This window comes from Boleophthalmus pectinirostris, unplaced genomic scaffold (genome assembly GCF_026225935.1).
Source record: "Boleophthalmus pectinirostris isolate CB_2022bp ecotype Guang Dong unplaced genomic scaffold, ASM2622593v1 HiC_scaffold_2826, whole genome shotgun sequence".
In the NCBI taxonomy this organism is placed as follows: domain Eukaryota; kingdom Metazoa; phylum Chordata; class Actinopteri; order Gobiiformes; family Gobiidae; genus Boleophthalmus; species Boleophthalmus pectinirostris.
Window position 1 is genome coordinate 2,369,066 of NW_026571291.1, and position 17,154 is coordinate 2,386,219.

General features: G+C 41.4%; 2 protein-coding genes and 1 long non-coding RNA gene across 4 annotated transcripts in view; 2 read left to right on the forward strand and 1 right to left on the reverse strand.

Moving 5' to 3' along the window:
• slc26a5 (solute carrier family 26 member 5) overlaps positions 1 to 2,065 on the forward strand; it is a 56,778-nt gene extending 54,713 nt beyond the window's left edge. The window contains exon 18 of the mRNA XM_055159994.1: positions 1,051 to 2,065. Coding sequence (XP_055015969.1) covers positions 1,051 to 1,193 — 143 coding nt within the window. The 3' untranslated portion in view covers positions 1,194 to 2,065. The remainder of the gene's footprint in view (positions 1 to 1,050) is intronic.
• Position 2,066: 1 nt separating this feature from the next.
• On the forward strand, positions 2,067 to 6,468 carry LOC129410915 (uncharacterized). Of its 2 annotated transcripts, none has more exons than XR_008633059.1 (2): positions 2,067 to 2,885; positions 2,925 to 6,468. It is a non-coding gene; the product is annotated as an uncharacterized LOC129410915 (long non-coding RNA). The 2 variants fall into 2 exon arrangements; XR_008633060.1 differs by having other exon boundaries at positions 2,998 to 6,468.
• On the reverse strand, positions 6,428 to 16,665 carry psmc2 (proteasome 26S subunit, ATPase 2). Its single transcript, XM_020929475.2, has 12 exons — positions 16,496 to 16,665; positions 16,179 to 16,216; positions 15,172 to 15,253; positions 13,796 to 13,895; positions 13,311 to 13,442; positions 12,127 to 12,199; positions 11,906 to 12,001; positions 10,101 to 10,265; positions 9,852 to 9,939; positions 8,766 to 8,968; positions 7,284 to 7,380; positions 6,428 to 6,671 (listed from the first exon to the last, which is right to left on the reverse strand). Exons 1-12 carry the CDS (start codon positions 16,563 to 16,565, stop codon positions 6,514 to 6,516), a joined length of 1,302 nt encoding a protein of 433 aa, XP_020785134.1. The 5' UTR covers positions 16,566 to 16,665; the 3' UTR covers positions 6,428 to 6,513.
• Positions 16,666 to 17,154: the final 489 nt, after the last annotated feature.

Genomic DNA, 17,154 nt, shown 5'->3' on the forward strand with positions numbered 1-17,154 from the left:
TCTAGTGAAAGTGTGCGGAGTTTAAAAACACAGTGGAGCACTTCCTGTATTCCCACATGACGTCACAAGGTGGAACAGAGTGGGTTTTTTTCCGTTTGAGAAATGAACTCAGTCTAAATCTGCAGAGTTTGTGTGTTAAACGTGTGAATGAAACAAACAAAAAAACAACACAACTCCAGGTCTGTTTGTGACGAGGAAACAACATTAAAACACAGATCAGAAATAATAGCCTTGTTTTTTGGACTTGCCCCAAATTGAATCAATATTGGGAGAAAATTAAACAAAACATTGATGAAACATTTAAAGTAAAGATTGAAACAAGGTCTAAACCAGGACTAGAACAGGTCTAAACCAGGTCTAGAACTGAACCAGGAATAAAACAGGTCTAAATCAGGACTAGAACCAGGACTAGAACAGGTCTAAACCAGGACTAGAACAGGTCTAAACCAGGACTAAAACAGGTCTAAACCAGGACTAAAACTGAACCAGGACTAAAACGGGTCTTAACTGGGATAACTTGAACTAAACCAGGTTTAAACCAGGACTAAGACTAAACCAGGTCTGTACCAGGACTCTGCCAGGATTAGGACTAAACCAGTACCAAACTAGGTCTAAACTGGGACATGGACTAAACCAGGTCTAAACTGGGACATGAACTAAACCAGGTCTAAACCAGGACTAGGACAGGTATGAGGAAGGCTGAAAACCATGGAAAGACTTTATTAACACCCAAACATAAATAAATAAAAATTAAAAAAAAGACAATCCCTGTGTTGTTTTTTTTTTTTTATTATTTTATTTTAATTTATTTCTTTGTATCCTTAACAGAATAAGGGAAAAAAAAAAAAAATTCAATACTATCAAAGAGAAATATGTGAAGTGAAAGAAGGATGAAGGAAGAAGAAAAAAAAAGTGAATTGTTGTACATTTGTGATTTGAAACTGCCATCTCTATTTGACTGTTAAAAAAAAAATTAGAATAAAAAAAAAGAAAAAATAGCGTGACATGTTTCCTTTAAGTGTAACCCGGTGTCTCTTCTGCCCCCTACAGGCAGCGTCCTGGACGAGCTGGAGCGATTACAGTTCTTCACGGAAATGAAAAGAAGCATATTTTTCCCCACGGTCCACGACGCCGTTTTACACTGTCGGAATTTCAACACGAGTCTCGGCGCGTCTCCGGAAACGTGTGTCTGAAATCCAGCACTGCCCACACTGGAGATTTAAAGCCACACTGTGTAACTTTTCTGTCGCCATGGAGATGTTATATCGCTTTGCCTCGAATGTCCCCAAGGTACCCAGGCCAAGTTACGCGTCAGATCTGCGGAGAGGCGGCCCCGGTCTTAAAAAGAACAGATGATAAAAGGCCGTGGAGTCGAGCGCAGCAGCGGAAAAGTTACACAGTGCAGCTTTAAATGGGCGTTTTCTTATCGGTGTGATGTTTTTGTAGTTTGAGACACTCCGAAGTCACAGCTCAGTTTATTTTTGTACAGTTCAAACGTGACATTCCTGAAGCCTTAAACCTGCTCCTGCTGTAAAACTCTTTCTCTTTGTTCACTACAACTGTTCACGACTGTGAATTATTCTGGTTTCCAAAAACGAAAAGAGCAAAGCAAAACATTTCAGGTACGAGTTTATTTTGTAGCACTAAGATACGACATTTTGTGTGTTTTGAACGCAGGACTGAACCAGGACTAAACCAGGACTGAACCAGGACTAAAACCAGGACTGAACCAGGACTAAAACAAGACTGAACCAGGACTAAACCAGGACTGAACCAGGACTAAACCAGGACTAAAACAAGACTGAACCAGGACTAAACCAGGACTAAACCAGGACTGAACCAGGACTGAACCAGGACTAAAACAAGACTGAACTAGGACTAAAACAAGACTGAAACAGGACTAAAACAAGACTGAACTAGGACTAAAACAAGACTGAACCAGGACTGAACCTGGATTGAACAAGGACTGAACCAGGACTAAAATAAGACTGAACCAGGACTAAACCAGGATTGAACCAGAAATAAACCAGGACTAAAACAAGACTGAACCAGAACTGAATCAGGACTAAAAGCAAGACTGAAAACGGACTAAAATAAGATTGAACCAGGACTGAACCCAGACTAAACCAGAGCTGAACCAGGACTAAAACAAGATTAAAACAAGACTAAACCAGGACTGAACCAGGACTAGACCTGGCCTGAACTAGGACTGAACCAGGACTGAACCAGGACCGATTCAGGACTGAACCAGGAATGAACAAGGACTAAACCAGGACTTAAACAAGACTGAAAAAGGACTAAAATAAGATTGAACCAGGACTGAACCCAGACTAAACCAGGACTAAAACAAGACTGAAACAAGCCTAAACCAGGACTGAACCAGTTCTAAACACGGTACTACTCGGTCTGTTTGAAACTCTAACGTCGCTTCGTCCCAGATCGATGTCCGTTCATTTAAAGCAACGGTACAGTTCCAAGATGGCGGCCTTGTTGACACGTTTGTTCCGGTCGTCACGGCGACATGTACAGTTCTAGAACACAAAGAGAAAGAGCCCGGCCCGATCTGAGCGTCGACATGTGAAATATTTTAGAGCTGCACTTTATTTTTGTCTGAGAACAGAGCAAACTATTTTTATTTAAGTCGAAATGTTGCTGAACTCGTCGTGTTTTGGTGTTTTTGTGAGTTTGTGAAATGTGGCTGTATTTAAGTGTCAAATATGTAAAAACAGGACCAAAGGTTACAAGATTTCACATGTTTTTAATGTTTTTAATAGAGAAAAAAAAAAAAAACAAAACAAACGCACTTTAATTTAGTGCCACGACTGAAAACCTGTTACATCCTCTAATGTTAGACCAGAACTAGAACTGAACCAGGACTAAAACAGGTCTAAACCAGGACTAGAACTGAACCAGGACTAAAACAGGTCTAAACCAGGACTAGAACTGAACCAGGACTAGAACTGAACCAGGACTAGAACTGAACCAGGACTAAAACAGGTCTAAACCAGGACTAGAACTGAACCAGGACTAGAACTGAACCAGGACTAAAACAGGTCTCAACTGGGATAACTTGAACTAAATCAGGTCTAAACCAGGACTAAACAAGGTCTAAACCAGGACTAGGACTAAAACAGGTCTAAACCCAGGACTAAAACTGAACCAGGACCAGAACTGAACCTGGACTAAAACAGGTCTTAACTTGAACTAAACCAGGTCTAAACCAGGACGAGGACTAAACCAGGACTAAACCAGGTCGATACCAGGACTCTACCAGAACTAAAACAGGTCTAAATTCGGACTAGGACTAAACAAGGTCTAAACCAGGACTAGAACTGAACCAGGACTAGAACCGAACTAGGACTAAAACAGGTCTAAACTGGGACATGGACTTAACCAGGTCTATACCAGGACTCTGCTAGGACTAAGACTAAATCAGGTCTGTCCCAGGACTCTTCCAGGACTAGAACTAAGCAAGGACTAAAACAGGTCTAAACTGGGACTAGGACTAAACCAGGACTCTTCCAGGACTAGGACTAAATGAGGACTAAAGCAGGTCTAAACTGGAACTAGGACTAAACCAGGTCTAAATCAGGTCTAAATCAGGACTAGGACTAAACCAGGTCTATACCAGGACACTGCCAGGACTAGGACTAAACCAGGACCAAACTAGGTCTAAACTGGGACTAGGACTAAACCAGGACTAGGACGAAACTAGGTCTGTACCAGGAGTCTTCAAGGACTAGGACTAAACCAGGACCAAACTAGGTCTAAACTGGGACTAGGACTAAACCAGGTCTGTACGAGAACACTGCCAGGACTAGGACTAAACCAGGACTAAACCAGATCTAAATCACTACTAGGACTAAACCAGGTCTAAAGCAGGACTAAATCAGGTCTAGGACTAAACCAGGTTTAAACCAGGTCTAAACCAGGACTGGGACTAAACCAGGACTAAAACTGGTTTGAAACACAACTAAGGCTGAGTTCATTTGACCTGGTTTAGTCCTGGTTTAGTTAGTCCTGGTTTAGTCCTGGTTTAGTCCCAGGTTTGATGTTACACTACAGTAAATTTAAACCGGACGACACCAGGACTAAACCAGGATTATCCTTGATCTGGAACGTGACTGAACCAGGAATAATCCGGACTGAACCTGGACTAAAACAGGTCTAAACCCGGACTAACGAAGAAAATAACAACCATTTAGCGTAAAAGAACTTGACGAGTCCTTTTCTGACGCGCCGTTACGTGAAGTCCTTTTAAAATCTTCAATCCTGTACTGTATATTTATTGCTTTTGGTAAAAAAAACTACAACTACGGCAGCCTCAGAGGGTCAAAAATCGTTCACTTTCAAATACAGCCATTCTTCAAAACCTCTGAACGTGCTTTATATTTTGACAGATTGTGGAGGCGCGTGTGGCGACGCTCGGACACGAAATATCTGCAGAATATTTTTGTATGAATTTTGATTTAAGTTTGAGTTTTAGTGTCAAAACGCTGAGAATTCAAAAGTGCAGAAGTTTATCCACTGCTCAAAAATGACAAGAATCCATTTTGTGTAATTTAAGATCTTTAAGTTTAGTGTCATCTTTGCTCCTTTAATACATGCATCCTGAATTTCAAACTTCCGGTCGTCGCGCAATCCAACCTGGGAAGGGTTTTCCAAAAAAGTGAGCATCAAACCTCCATGTTTGTTTTCCCAGTGGGATGTGTCTATTGACAAAGTCGATCTTTTCAAGTCTTTTGAACCATATCACTTTTGTTTCTGGTTCTGATATTGTCATATTTTAGTTTTGGGATTCGGACATCGTAGTTGTGTGGTTGTTGGATCCTAACAGCGGAAAACAGCTCGAGAAATTTGTTTGCGAACTCCATAAATGCAAAAGGGAATAAGATGTGTGTGACTGTAAACCTCTGTTCAAACTGTTTCTCTTCCCAACGGAATTGAAAAATAGTGAAAGGTGAAGGTGATGGGCAGGATTGATCCACAGGAAGAACCAAAAAGGAAACATTTGTCTGACTAAGAAATCATCCTGAGTTTACAGAGAACATTTTGTATGTGGAGCGACGACAAAACAAAATCCCGTTTGTTAATCGAGAGGTGCAGAAGACAAACAGACTGAGCTGCACTTTCTTGTAGAGCCCGACCGATATGGATTTTGTTGTGGCCGATATGATATCGATAAAATGGGAGTTGGAGCTGCCGATATATTTGATGTAAAAATTCACTGTAAATCTTGACTTGATTAAAAAACTTAGGTTTGGATCTAGTGGATTTTAAATTGGGTTTATTTAGGCAACATTTATTGTTATTCTGACTCTTTACGTCATATTTACAGACAGAAGGTCGGACTATTGGCATTTTGCATCACATTCTAGCAGCTAGTGATGGGTGTTCCAGTTCTTTTTAGAGAACCAGCTCTTTTGGCTCGGCTCACTAAAAGCAGTTGGCTCTTTCGGCTCTACAGATTGTTTTGTTGCAAGCAGGATTAAACCAGGTCTAACCAGGTCTAAACCAGGTCTAAACCAGGTCTAAACCAGGTCTAAACCAGGACCGAAAAAGGACTAATCCAAAACTGATCCAGGACTGAGTGTCAGGACTCGGTCTCTATCTCTCTCCGTCTCTCGAGCCCAAAATTAATCCTAGTTTATTTATTTTATGCTGAACTACAGCCAAACATGCAAGTTTTTTCTATCCTATGCACACGCAGATAATATCGGCCAACCGATATATCGGTCGGGCTCTAGTTTGTTTTAAAGTCGTTTTAGATCAATATTTCAATTTAAAATGTCCAACCTAAAACATAATGATCCTCGGGTGTCAAAGATGATAAAACAGACAAAAGCACTGGGTTGCAGGTCTAAAGCAAGTCTGAACCAGGACTAAAACAGATCTAAACCATGTAAAACAGTCCTGGTTCAGTTCTGGTTTAGTCCTGAGTGTCGGGACTCGGTCTCTATCTCTCTCCGTCTCTCAAGCCCAAGATTAGTCCAGGTTTATTTATTTTATGCTGAATTGCAGCCAAATATGCAAGTTTTTTCTCTCCTCTGCACGCGCAGATTTCTGAACGTTTCAAGTCCCACGAGTCTGCACGCGACGTGAAGAGAAAAAAAAAAGTGAAAGTGAGAGAAAGAGAAAACACGGCTCTCAATAAGGAGAACCAGAAACAAAAGCGATATGGTAAAAAACAACAAAAAAAACTTGAAAATCGACGCATCCCACTGGAAGATCAAACATGTTGGTTTGATGTTCACTTTTTCGGTTGATCCTTCCCAGTGTGGTTTGCGCGATGACGGACGTTCTAAATTCAGGATGCTTGTATTCTCCGCTGTCAACGTTACTGTGGTGAAGAAACTGATTATTTCTACATGACGTTACTGAGAGGCCTTCTGCACTGTTCTCACACATTAAATATTTACTCAGAAAAAACTGTTGAATAAACTTTATTTTTAAGCAACAACAACAAAATCCAGACTGAATTTTCTGCTTCGGAGACAAAAAGGACAAAGGTTTTTAATTGTAGGTCATGTATCTCGGAGTCGCGCTGAACTTGGCGTAAGATTTGATGACTTTGTTGACGGCCTCCAGGAAATCCTTCTCTGTGGCGATTTTTCTTCTGGCTCGAATCGCGAACATCCCGGCTTCTGTGCAAACGCTGCGGATCTCAGCACCTGCCAGGACGACGGAGAGAGAGAGAGAGGTCAGGAGAAGAAGAGAGAGACAGGAGGAGGAGGAGGAGGAGGAGAAGAGAGAGACAGAGGAGGAGGAGGAGAAGAAGAGAGAGACAGGAGGAGGAGAAGAGAGAGAGAGACAGAGGAGGAGGAGGAGAAGAGAGAGACAGAGGAGGAGGAGGAGAAGAGAGAGACAGAGAGAGGAGAAGAGAGAGAGAGAGACAGAGGAGGAGAGAAGAGAGAGAGAGAGACAGAGAGAGAGAGAGAGAGAGAGAGAGAGAGGAGGAGGAGAAGAGAGAGACAGAGGAGGAGGAGAAGAGAGAGAGAGAGACAGAGGAGAAGAAGAGAGACAGAGGAGGAGGAGAAGAGAGAGATGAGGAGGAGAAGAGAGAGAGAGAGACGAGGAGGAGAAGAGCGAGGTCAGGAGAAGAGAGAGAGACAGGAGGAGGAGGAGAAGAGAGAGACAAGGAGGAGGAGGAGAAGAGAGACAGGAGGAGGAGGAGAAGAGAGAGACAGAGGAGGAGGAGAAGAGCGAGGTCAGGAGAAGAAGAGAGAGGATGAGAAGAAAAAAAGAGACGAAAAGAAGGAGACACAGGAGGATGAGACTCAGACCTGTGCTGTTGGGGCAGAGTCGTGCGAGCAGCTCAAAGCGGATGTCTCTCTCCACACTCATGGAGCGAGCGTGGATCTTAAAGATGTGAGTTCGTCCCTGAAGAAGAAAAACAAAACAACATCAGGCATAAATAAACTGCACATGTGACATTTTTAACACCAGTTTAATCCACAAAACATTCACCTCAGTGTCACAACTGGAACCCACATTTTACACCCAAATGTAACAGAGCCTGAGCGCAGCAGCACACGAGTGCAGAGCTCGGGGAAAGATGCGTGATGAACATGGAAACTTTACACCCACAAAGGATAAATTGGCGGCACGGTGGCTGAGTGTCTAGCACTCATGCCTCACAGCAAGAAGGTTCCAGGTCGCCCGGGCCTTTCTGTGTGGAGTTTGCATGTTTCTCCCCTGTGTCTGGATGGGTTTTTTCTGTCTGCTCCGGTTTCCCCCATCAACCCAAAACATGACACAGGTCTCCAGAACAGTTGATAGTCAAGGTCAGTTAGACGACAGGTGGAAATTAACACTGATGCTACAACCTGATGTACAATGCATCTCTCTTGTTAAGGTTAATGCAAAAATTGTGTGCTGTCCCTGTCTCAAATAAATAAATATAATACTAATATAACACTTAACGACATCAAACAGAAACATTACAAGAACAACTTCTGAAGGAAAAAGTGCGCGGAGCAACGACCAAAGTGAAATGGAGAGGAGCTTCATTAATGCAGCACCACAGAAACGCTCTCTTTGTTTGGATGAATTCTGTTTTAAATCACAAATCAACAATGAAAACATAAATAATGTAAAAAGTTTAGTGACAATCCACACAGTCTGACGTCACAGCAGCAGCTCTGTTGCCTCTGGTGTAAATTGAAGTTTTTAAAAGTGCACCTGTGTGCAGCTCTGTCAACGACAGATGTGCCTGACGCTCCTGGGGTGAATTCCAGGTAAGACTCAAGTGTCTGTAAAATCATTAGAACCTTCATCCATTTTATTATACACCTAGTTAGTTTGTCCAGTCAAAAAACTGAATTTTCTCCTCACCTGGACGACTGAGGGATTCTTCACACTAATTTATCAAGGTAAACTGAAAAGTTATAATTGTGGAGAAACATCTGGATATAAAAGTGGATTTAAAGAGAAAATTAAATAAAAACGACACATTTCAGATGATGCGGTTTGTATTTGGTGTTGTCAGTGTGTGAAGATCCTGGAGGTGCAGAGGAAACGACCAGACTTCCTTAAAAATGTCTGAACTAAAGAGTCTAAACTTGAGCAGGGCTGGGACGTGTTGGGACTTGGAGGGAGATACCGGGAAAACCAGGAGCTACGATGAGACGGCAGAGACAGAAACTGTTGTTGTGTCCTTAGGCAAGACACTTCACTTACATCACCCCCGTTTGAACGCTCCGGGGGAAACTGAAGCAACTCTGAGTAAAAAAACAAACAAAACCCTGGCCTTCCTCGTGTCTCACCTCGAGGTCGGGGAGGCTGAACTCGATCTTCCGGTCCAGTCGTCCCGGTCTCATCAGCGCCGGGTCCAGAGTGTCCGGGCGGTTTGTGGCCATCAGGACTTTGATGTTTCCTCTGGGGTCGAACCCGTCGAGTTGGTTTATCAACTCCAACATCGTCCTCTGCACCTCGTTGTCCCCGCCCGCCCCGTCGTCAAAACGAGCTCCTGCACCAGACCAACACCACAACAAACACGGATCAGGTCTGGGGCTGGGTCCTACTGGGTCCGAGTCCAGTCCGAGTCCAGTCCGAGTCCAGTCCGAGTCCAGTCCGAGTCCAGTCCGAGCGGGACTAAATCCAGGCTTAGTCCAGTCCTAGCGGGTCTGAATCCTAGCGGGTCTAAGTCCGGGTCCAGTCCTAGTGGGTCTGGGTCCTAGTCCAGTCCTAGTCCAGTCCTAGTCCAGTCCTAGTCCAGTCCTAGTCCAGTCCTAGTCCAGTCCTAGTGGGTCTGGGTCCTAGTTCGAGTCCGAGTCCAGTCCTAATGGGTCTGGGTTCGGGTCTGGGTCCGAGGCCGAGTCCAGTTCTAGTCCAGTCTTAATGGGTCCGGGTCCAGTCCTAGTCCAGTCCTAGTGGGTCTGGGTCCGAGTCCGGGTCCGAGTCCGAGTCCAGTCCGAGTCCAGTCCTAGTGGGTCTGGGTCTGAGGCCGAGTCCAGTCCTAGTCCAGTCCTAGTCCAGTCCTAGTCCAGTCCTAGTCCAGTCCAGTCCTAGTCCAGTCCTAGTCCAGTCCTAGTGGGCCCGAGTCCAGTCCGAGTCCGAGTCCAAGTCCAGTCCTAGTGGGTCTGAGTCCTGTCCGAATTTGGTCCTAGTCTGGTCCGGTCTCAGTCCTGTCCCTGGTCTAGTCGGGTCCGAGTCCGGTCCCTGGTCTAGTCGGGTCCGAGTCCGGTCCCTGGTCTAGTCCGGTCTCAGTCCAGTCCCTGGTCTAGTCCGGTCTCAGTCCAGTCCCTGGTCTAGTCCGCTCTCAGTCCAGTCCCTGGTCCAGTCCCTGGTCTAGTGCGGGTCCAGTCCTGTCGTGTTGTTTCGTTGTCGTTTTGCGTCTTCGTGTCTCAAACCTCCGATGGCGTCGATTTCGTCAAAGAAGATGAGGCAGGCCTTCTTCGTACGCGCCATTTCAAACAGCTCCCGGACCATCCTCGCCCCCTGCAGGCAGAACAACGCCACTGCATCACTCACAAAACTAAACTGAATTATTATCAAACTTTTGGGACTTTTAGGACCAAACTAAACATGTTAATCTATGTTTGTGCATCTGTCTCTATTCAAATAAACAATAAACAATAAATAAATAAAGTTTTGCTCACCTCTCCCACATATTTCTGCACGAGCTCGGAGCCGATGACCCTGATGAAGCAGGCGTCGGTGCGGTTGGCCACGGCTCGAGCGCACAGAGTTTTACCGGTGCCTGGAGGTCCAAAAAGCAGAACGCCTTTGGGAGGCTCGATGCCCAGGTTCACAAAACGCTCCGGCTGCAGAGAGACGAGAGGATCATGTTTCAGATTGAACTTAGGCATCATGGGTAAGAGGAAAACTTTGTGTCGTGTGTGTGCTCAAAACTCGAAACTTTTACCCTGAAAAAATAAATAAAATCTATTCTTAAAGATGCACTGTGTAACCTTTCTGGAACATAACCTGGTTGTGTCCATTAAGGCGGGGTATTGTTAAGAAGTTGCCGATACAATATAAACCTCGATACAGTGAGCTTTCGATTCGATATGATATTTTTTTAATTGAACCACATCGATTTAAAATGTAAGGGCTAAATCATGTCTGTGATATTAAAAGTCTTTGCACAAGAAGTGGTTTAACAAAGTTAATATGAAACACAAATATTTTAATCATCAAAACAGAGAAAATGTCAAATGTGTCGCATAAATGTGTCGCAAAACTGTAGCTGTAACAAAATAATTCAGTAAAACACAGACATGAAAAGGAGTCAGGGGTGAAAAAGGTGAGAAGAGTGCGTGAGGGGCGACGTATATATCAATGTTTTTATAAATATCCCCCATTCTATCTGATTAATCTTCATTTAGACTTAAAATAAGCCAAGCAATCTGTACTGTCCTCTAAATCTGTGCCCCTTTTTGAACCCTCACCCACAGTTTGAGAAACTCTGCTTTAAGAGAACTTCCACTTTACTGCTTCAAATTGAAGAAAGTGTGTGGGCTTCCTAAGTTCAAACTGGAGTTACTTTCTCTTACAGGTTTTACAGTTGGATTTAACCTCTGCACATTTAACAAACCAAACGCACATCGTGGCAACAGATTTATTTGGCAAACTTCAGCCACATATCACAGTAGGACCTCCTCCCGCGTGCGGCAGGACCTCCTCTGTGTGCAGTAAGCTCGCTCTGTGCCAACACTGCAGTATTCATTTTGCCCGTGACAACAAGACTGAGCTCAAATGCGCTCGAGTCTGAGACGAGACCAAGACCCCCCCTCCCCAAAATGTTTTTCATCGAATCTTCACGATTCTCGTAGGTCACCGATTTTGGCTTCAAAAGACTCAGATTTTCATGCCTGAAAATCTGCCAAAAAAAATACTCGAGTGATATATCGATATATATCAGCCCACAATATTGATACTGTATCATCACATTAAACGATACGATATATTGATATTTTTGCACACTCCTAGTGTCCATGGCGATATGCTGGGGAGACTGTTTTCCCTGGAAAGTGCCACAGTATGGCATTAAACGTGCTTATTATTTCATTAGAGGTGTTTTTTTTTTTTTTTTTTTACAATACAACAATATTTTGAAAAATCTGCCTTCTACTGTCAGTGGGCCCATCACTCCACAGATCAGACCTGTCAATTGGCTTGGTGCTCGTCTCTGTGGAAAGTTTTATATCAAAATGTGAAAAATTTCGGGCAAAGCAACATCTCCATGGTGGTAAAGTTACACAGCGCAGCTTTAAATTAAGCTAAACAAAGATAAACTGAACAGACCCTCAGACTGAAATGGGCAGTAAATGTTTTTTTCATCTCAAATAATTTATGAAATATTTTGCTGCTGTTAACTTTTAAAAAGGAGCAGGTAGAGGCAGGTGCAGGTCATCACAGCGGTAAAGCACAATCACATTTAAGAACTCAATGATAAACTCACGTGGAGCAGTGGAGTCTCAACCACTTCTCTGAGCTTTTCAATCTGTTCTTTACATCCTCCAACGTCGCTGTAGGTCACGTCAGGTTTCTCCTCCACCTGCAAAAACACAACAAACACATGATCAGGACTAAAGAATTATCACACAGTGTCTTCATTTTAACTTAAACAGAGAAGATAAAGCACAAAGTTCCCAGAGCCTGTCCCCGTCCCTCAGACTGCACCTGCATCATGGTGACCGTGGGGTCGATCTTCGGAGGCAGAGGAATGTGGATCTGGTATTTGTTTCTGTCGACACTGAAAGAAAAAAGAAGTATTTTTTTTAGATGGCAAAAAATTCCAGTAGTACAGAGTGATACAAGAAATCACATTTGTTTTTTATATTCAAACCACTGACATTGTATTAATCTTACATGTGCTGTGATGTTTTAGTGCAGACATGTCAGTCAATCTGGCCCAAGATATAATTATATTTGGTCTGCGAGATGATATCAAATCTGTATTAAAGCTGCCCACCAGCTACAGATAGACAATATTTATTTAAAATGTTATTATTTTATATTTTGCTTGTTCTGGATTCAATGTTTAAGCAAAACTATTATTAAACATTTATTTTAATAAGAAAAGGTTTAACATTACAGATCTCAAAAGAAGAGAAAACATGCAGATGTTGGTCAAATTTTTCAATAAATATTTATTTTAACCCACGACTTAGTCCCAGTTTTTAATTTTGACCTCTGTGAATTTGAGTTTGACTCTCCTGTTTTAGTAGATCATCTAAACTTTGGAGGAAATTGTCCAAAGAACTGAGGAAACTACACATATTTATATATTTGTAAAATGTATTGTAATCAGTTTAGTATTATTATGGCAGTGTATTATGCATTTACAGGATTAGAGGTGTGCAAAAATATTGAAATATCGATATATCGTATTGTTTATTGTGAAGATACAGTATCGATATCGTGGGCTGCTGTATTGATAACATCACCAAGAGTATTTTTTTGGTATATTTTACAAAATTATTTTGTTACAGCTACAGTTTTGTTGTTTGTTCAGAGGAAGGAAACTCATTTATGCGACACGTTTGACATTTTCACTGTTTTGATGATTAAAATGTTTGTGTTTCATATGAACTTTGCAGAAGAAGTGGTTTAACAAAGACTTTTAGAATCACAGACATGATTTAGACTTTATTTGTTATTGAGCTGTATCGAATCGATTTAAAATACACATCAATGCAATACACATTGAATCAAAAGTGCACTGTAACGAGATATGTATCGTATCGACAACTTCTTAATGATACTCAGCTTTAAACACCAACATGAGTAGAAACTAATATAAATCCCAATATAAAAAAAACCCACAACACACAGAAGAAAAAAAGGAAAGTGTTTTCACTCACCCGACCCTCATTCCCTCCTCGATGTCGGTGGGCGCCACCTGGTCGCTCAGATCCACCACAAACTTTGCGAACTGTTTCACATTGATGATGTATTTGGGGTCTTCAGAGTCGGCGTTGATGATTTTTGTGCATCTGAAAAACAAGAAAATAAACAGACATTTTTGCCAACCGTTTCAGTATCATTTTGTTCACTTTTTTTCCCGTTTTTACACATTTACAAGGTCATTTATGTCTTTTTTTTCTCCCCTCAAAGCCATCACTTTATTTTGGATGGAATTGCTGATAGTTGAGAACAAATGTAGAGGTATTTTTTTGTTTTTCTGGCTGGTTAAAGTTAATAAAAAAACATTTGACACTAAAGAAGAAACCCAGATAAAAATATCCAGTGTTTCCTAATGACAGAGACGCCCACGGCCACCCCCCCACTTTAACTTTAACTCTGCCCCCTGTCGTTTCCGTGGTAACCTGAGTAATACTGCATGTACCTGGCCACCTGCAGCGGCTGCTCGCTCTGCAGAGTCTGTTTGTCTGCGGCCAAGTCCCACAGCGCCGGAGGAGCCAGACCCGTGTCCGACTCTTTAATGCCTGAAGAGAAACAACAGAAGTCTGAATGTGGAGTGTCAGGAGAATGTGTGTTTCATTTGTTCATTCATTTTTCAATATAAAACCAAAAATAAGAAAACAAAAAACACAACTCTTTTCTTCATTATTTGTCTCCAAAACCAAAATGAAAAAACGGATAACGACCGTTTCCGAATAAAATCAGGACTGAACCAGGACTGAACCATTTTCAGTCCCTGTCTCAGTCCCTATCCTAGTCCTGGTCCGGTCCTGTTCCTGGTCTCAGTCCTGGTCCTGGTCCGGTCCTGTTCCTGGTCTCACTGGTCCTCCTGGTCTCAGTCCTGGTCCGGTCCTGTTCCTGGTCTCAGTCCTGGTCCGGTCCTGTTCCTGGTCTCAGTCCTGGTCCGGTCCTGTTCCTGGTCTCAGTCCTGGTCCGGTCCTGTTCCTGGTCTCAGTCCTGGTCCGGTCCTGTTCCTGGTCTCAGTCCTGGTCCGGTCCTGTTCCTGGTCTCAGTCCTGGTCCGTCCGTCCTGGTCTCTGTCCTGGTCTCAGTCCTGGTCTGGTCCGGTCCTGTTCCTGGTCTCAGTCCTGGTCCGGTCCAAGTTTGTTAAACTTGTTCTGTTCTGTTGTTTATGTTATAGTTTATCTGAAGAACTGTTCATATGTGACGTTAACAGTCTGTTGTTCTCTCTTCTATTGTTTTTACTAGAACTTGACTTGACTCAAGATAAAATGTCTGCTCCTGGTTTCTGATTTTATAAAATACATTTCCCCCAAAAAGTGCGACTCATAGTCCGGAAAATATGGTACTTATTTTTCTATTTTATTTTCACTTGCACATATTCAAATATATTTATGTTTTACCTGACATGTGAGTCTTGCTCTTTTTTACTACTTATTTAGAATTTATTATTATATATTTATTATTTATATTTTTTGCTCTTTGTTATTATTTTATATTGTGATGTGTGAGCTACTGTGTTCATATAATTAATGTTGTGGATCAGTAAATTTTTTCTAAGTCTAAAATTAGTCATAAATAAAAACCATAAATAGGGCACAAATATGGCAACAGAGCAATAATGCACTGGAGTTATAGAACATATAATATTACTATTGTAGCCAGAGCTGCCCTGGGACAGACTGACAGAACACGATTTGGAAATGAAACTTTTCAACAACTTCTTAACCTCATCCAGACTAGAACCTGAATGCATCAACACTTGGCTTTTCTAGAACAAAAAACATAATTTTTAAACTTGAGAATCTGGATCTCAGAGTCATTGGTCCTGGTTTCTCACCTGTGAGTTCATTGATTTTCTTGAGCAGCTGCTGAATGTCGTCTTCCACTTGTTTGATTTGCCTCGAGTACGTGCTCTGACCCTGCGCAAGGACAAGGAGCAAGTTTAGAAGTTGTAAACATAAATACAGCCACATTCAGACAACCACACATTTATAAATCCAGAAGAGGTTATGGTTTAGTTTCTTTCTAATATGTAAACACCAGGCCGTGTGAACTATATCAAGTCTGTCAGATTATATTAGCTCCAAGTCTAGGGGGACCAAATTTTCAAAATAAAAAACCGGGACAGACGCGCCAGAAAATAAAGTATTGTTTGTGCATACTCCAAATTAAACGTTCATTCACGTTACTTGTTTTTTTTTCCTCCCTACATTTAAAAATTGCACTGCAGCCCGATTGAGTTTACCAAAAAAAAAAAAAAAATAGGCTAATGAAATTTAAGACCTTTGTGAAAAATATGACAGGTTTGTAAAATATTCGGCGCAATGACTTTAAACAGTTCAACACTGTAGAAATCTTATATAAACCCTGTATAGACTGTTGTGTTTTGGAAAATCTGGAGCTCTGGAGTTGATGAATTGTGCATTGAATTTTGTTTGTTTTAATTTATATTTTGTCTCTTATATGTACAGTGTGTGGAGTTGTTAATGCAAATTTGTTGTGAAAAAATATAAATATATATATTTATGTGGCAGTAGCTCAGTTGGTAGAGCATTCACCCACTGATCTGAAGGTTGGCGGTTCGATTCCAGCTCTCAACATAAACATCACAGGTTGAGCGGTCAGATCCACTGACCCACAGGTTGGCTGGTGTGATTCCAGCTCCCACAGATGAATGCTGTCTTTGTGTCCTTGGGCAAGACACTTAACCCACCTTGCCCACAGTGTCTGTGTACACTGGTGTGTGAATGGGTGAGTGGTTCCTTGTTGTAAAGCGCTTTGAGTGCCTTGAAGGTGGAAAAATGCGACCATTTATATATATATATTTTTTTTAAAAGTACTTACATATGTTTTCAGGAGGGCGATATCTCCTTCATCCAAAGCTGAAAGACACAATAACATGAATGAGTTTGCACTCTGACAAGGAAGAAGGGCCTCAGGAGGTTAAATGTTCATAAAATGACATGTTAAAAATCATAAAAATAAAAAATAAAACTGTATTTCTCTATTTAATGCTCGTGAGGTTGAAATAAGTATTTATCCAGAGCAATTTAAAAACATAATTAAGAGTTATGAACAGCGTTGACATGATTTAGCTCAGATGCTGCCGCTAAAAACCAATAATATACAACTTTTAAAGCTTTATATCTCAGTTTATTTACCTCTGATGGGCCCGTCATCTTTCTCTTCTTCCTTTATCTTCCTCTGATCGTCTCCTAAATAATCTGGCATCTTTAAAATGTGTAAAGTTTATCCCAAAAAGAAACAAACCCGAGAAGCTGCTGAGGCTAACTTCACCGGAGCATTACACAGCAGCTTTGCACTTCCGCTAACAGGCACCGACAACCGGAAATACACGTCGGACGTTTTATCACGGAGCACAGTTTAGCGAAATTAATTTACAAATATTAATTTAATCGCTATAAAAATAACACATTTTATATAATTTAGGGACTTTTATTTTAATTGTAAACATAATAAAAGCGTAAAGACGTATTTTATTTTATGTTTGTATCTTACTAAAATTATTAATACACGAGTCACAGCAATATAAAAATTTCTTGGTATAAATAATGAATAATTACTGATAGTCATTCATAATAAAATAAACAATTAATGTGAATTCCATTGCGATATTTGAGATGAACAAATTTAGAAGTCCGCTGTTACAATAATAATACTTCCTCATTTTTATTTTTATTTTATTTTTTTTATGTATTTATTTTTGGGCAAATAAGTGAAATCATAATAGAAATGAAAATAAACGCAAAAAAATAAAATAAAATAAAATAAAAAAAAATATTTTAAATCATTGCCTAAA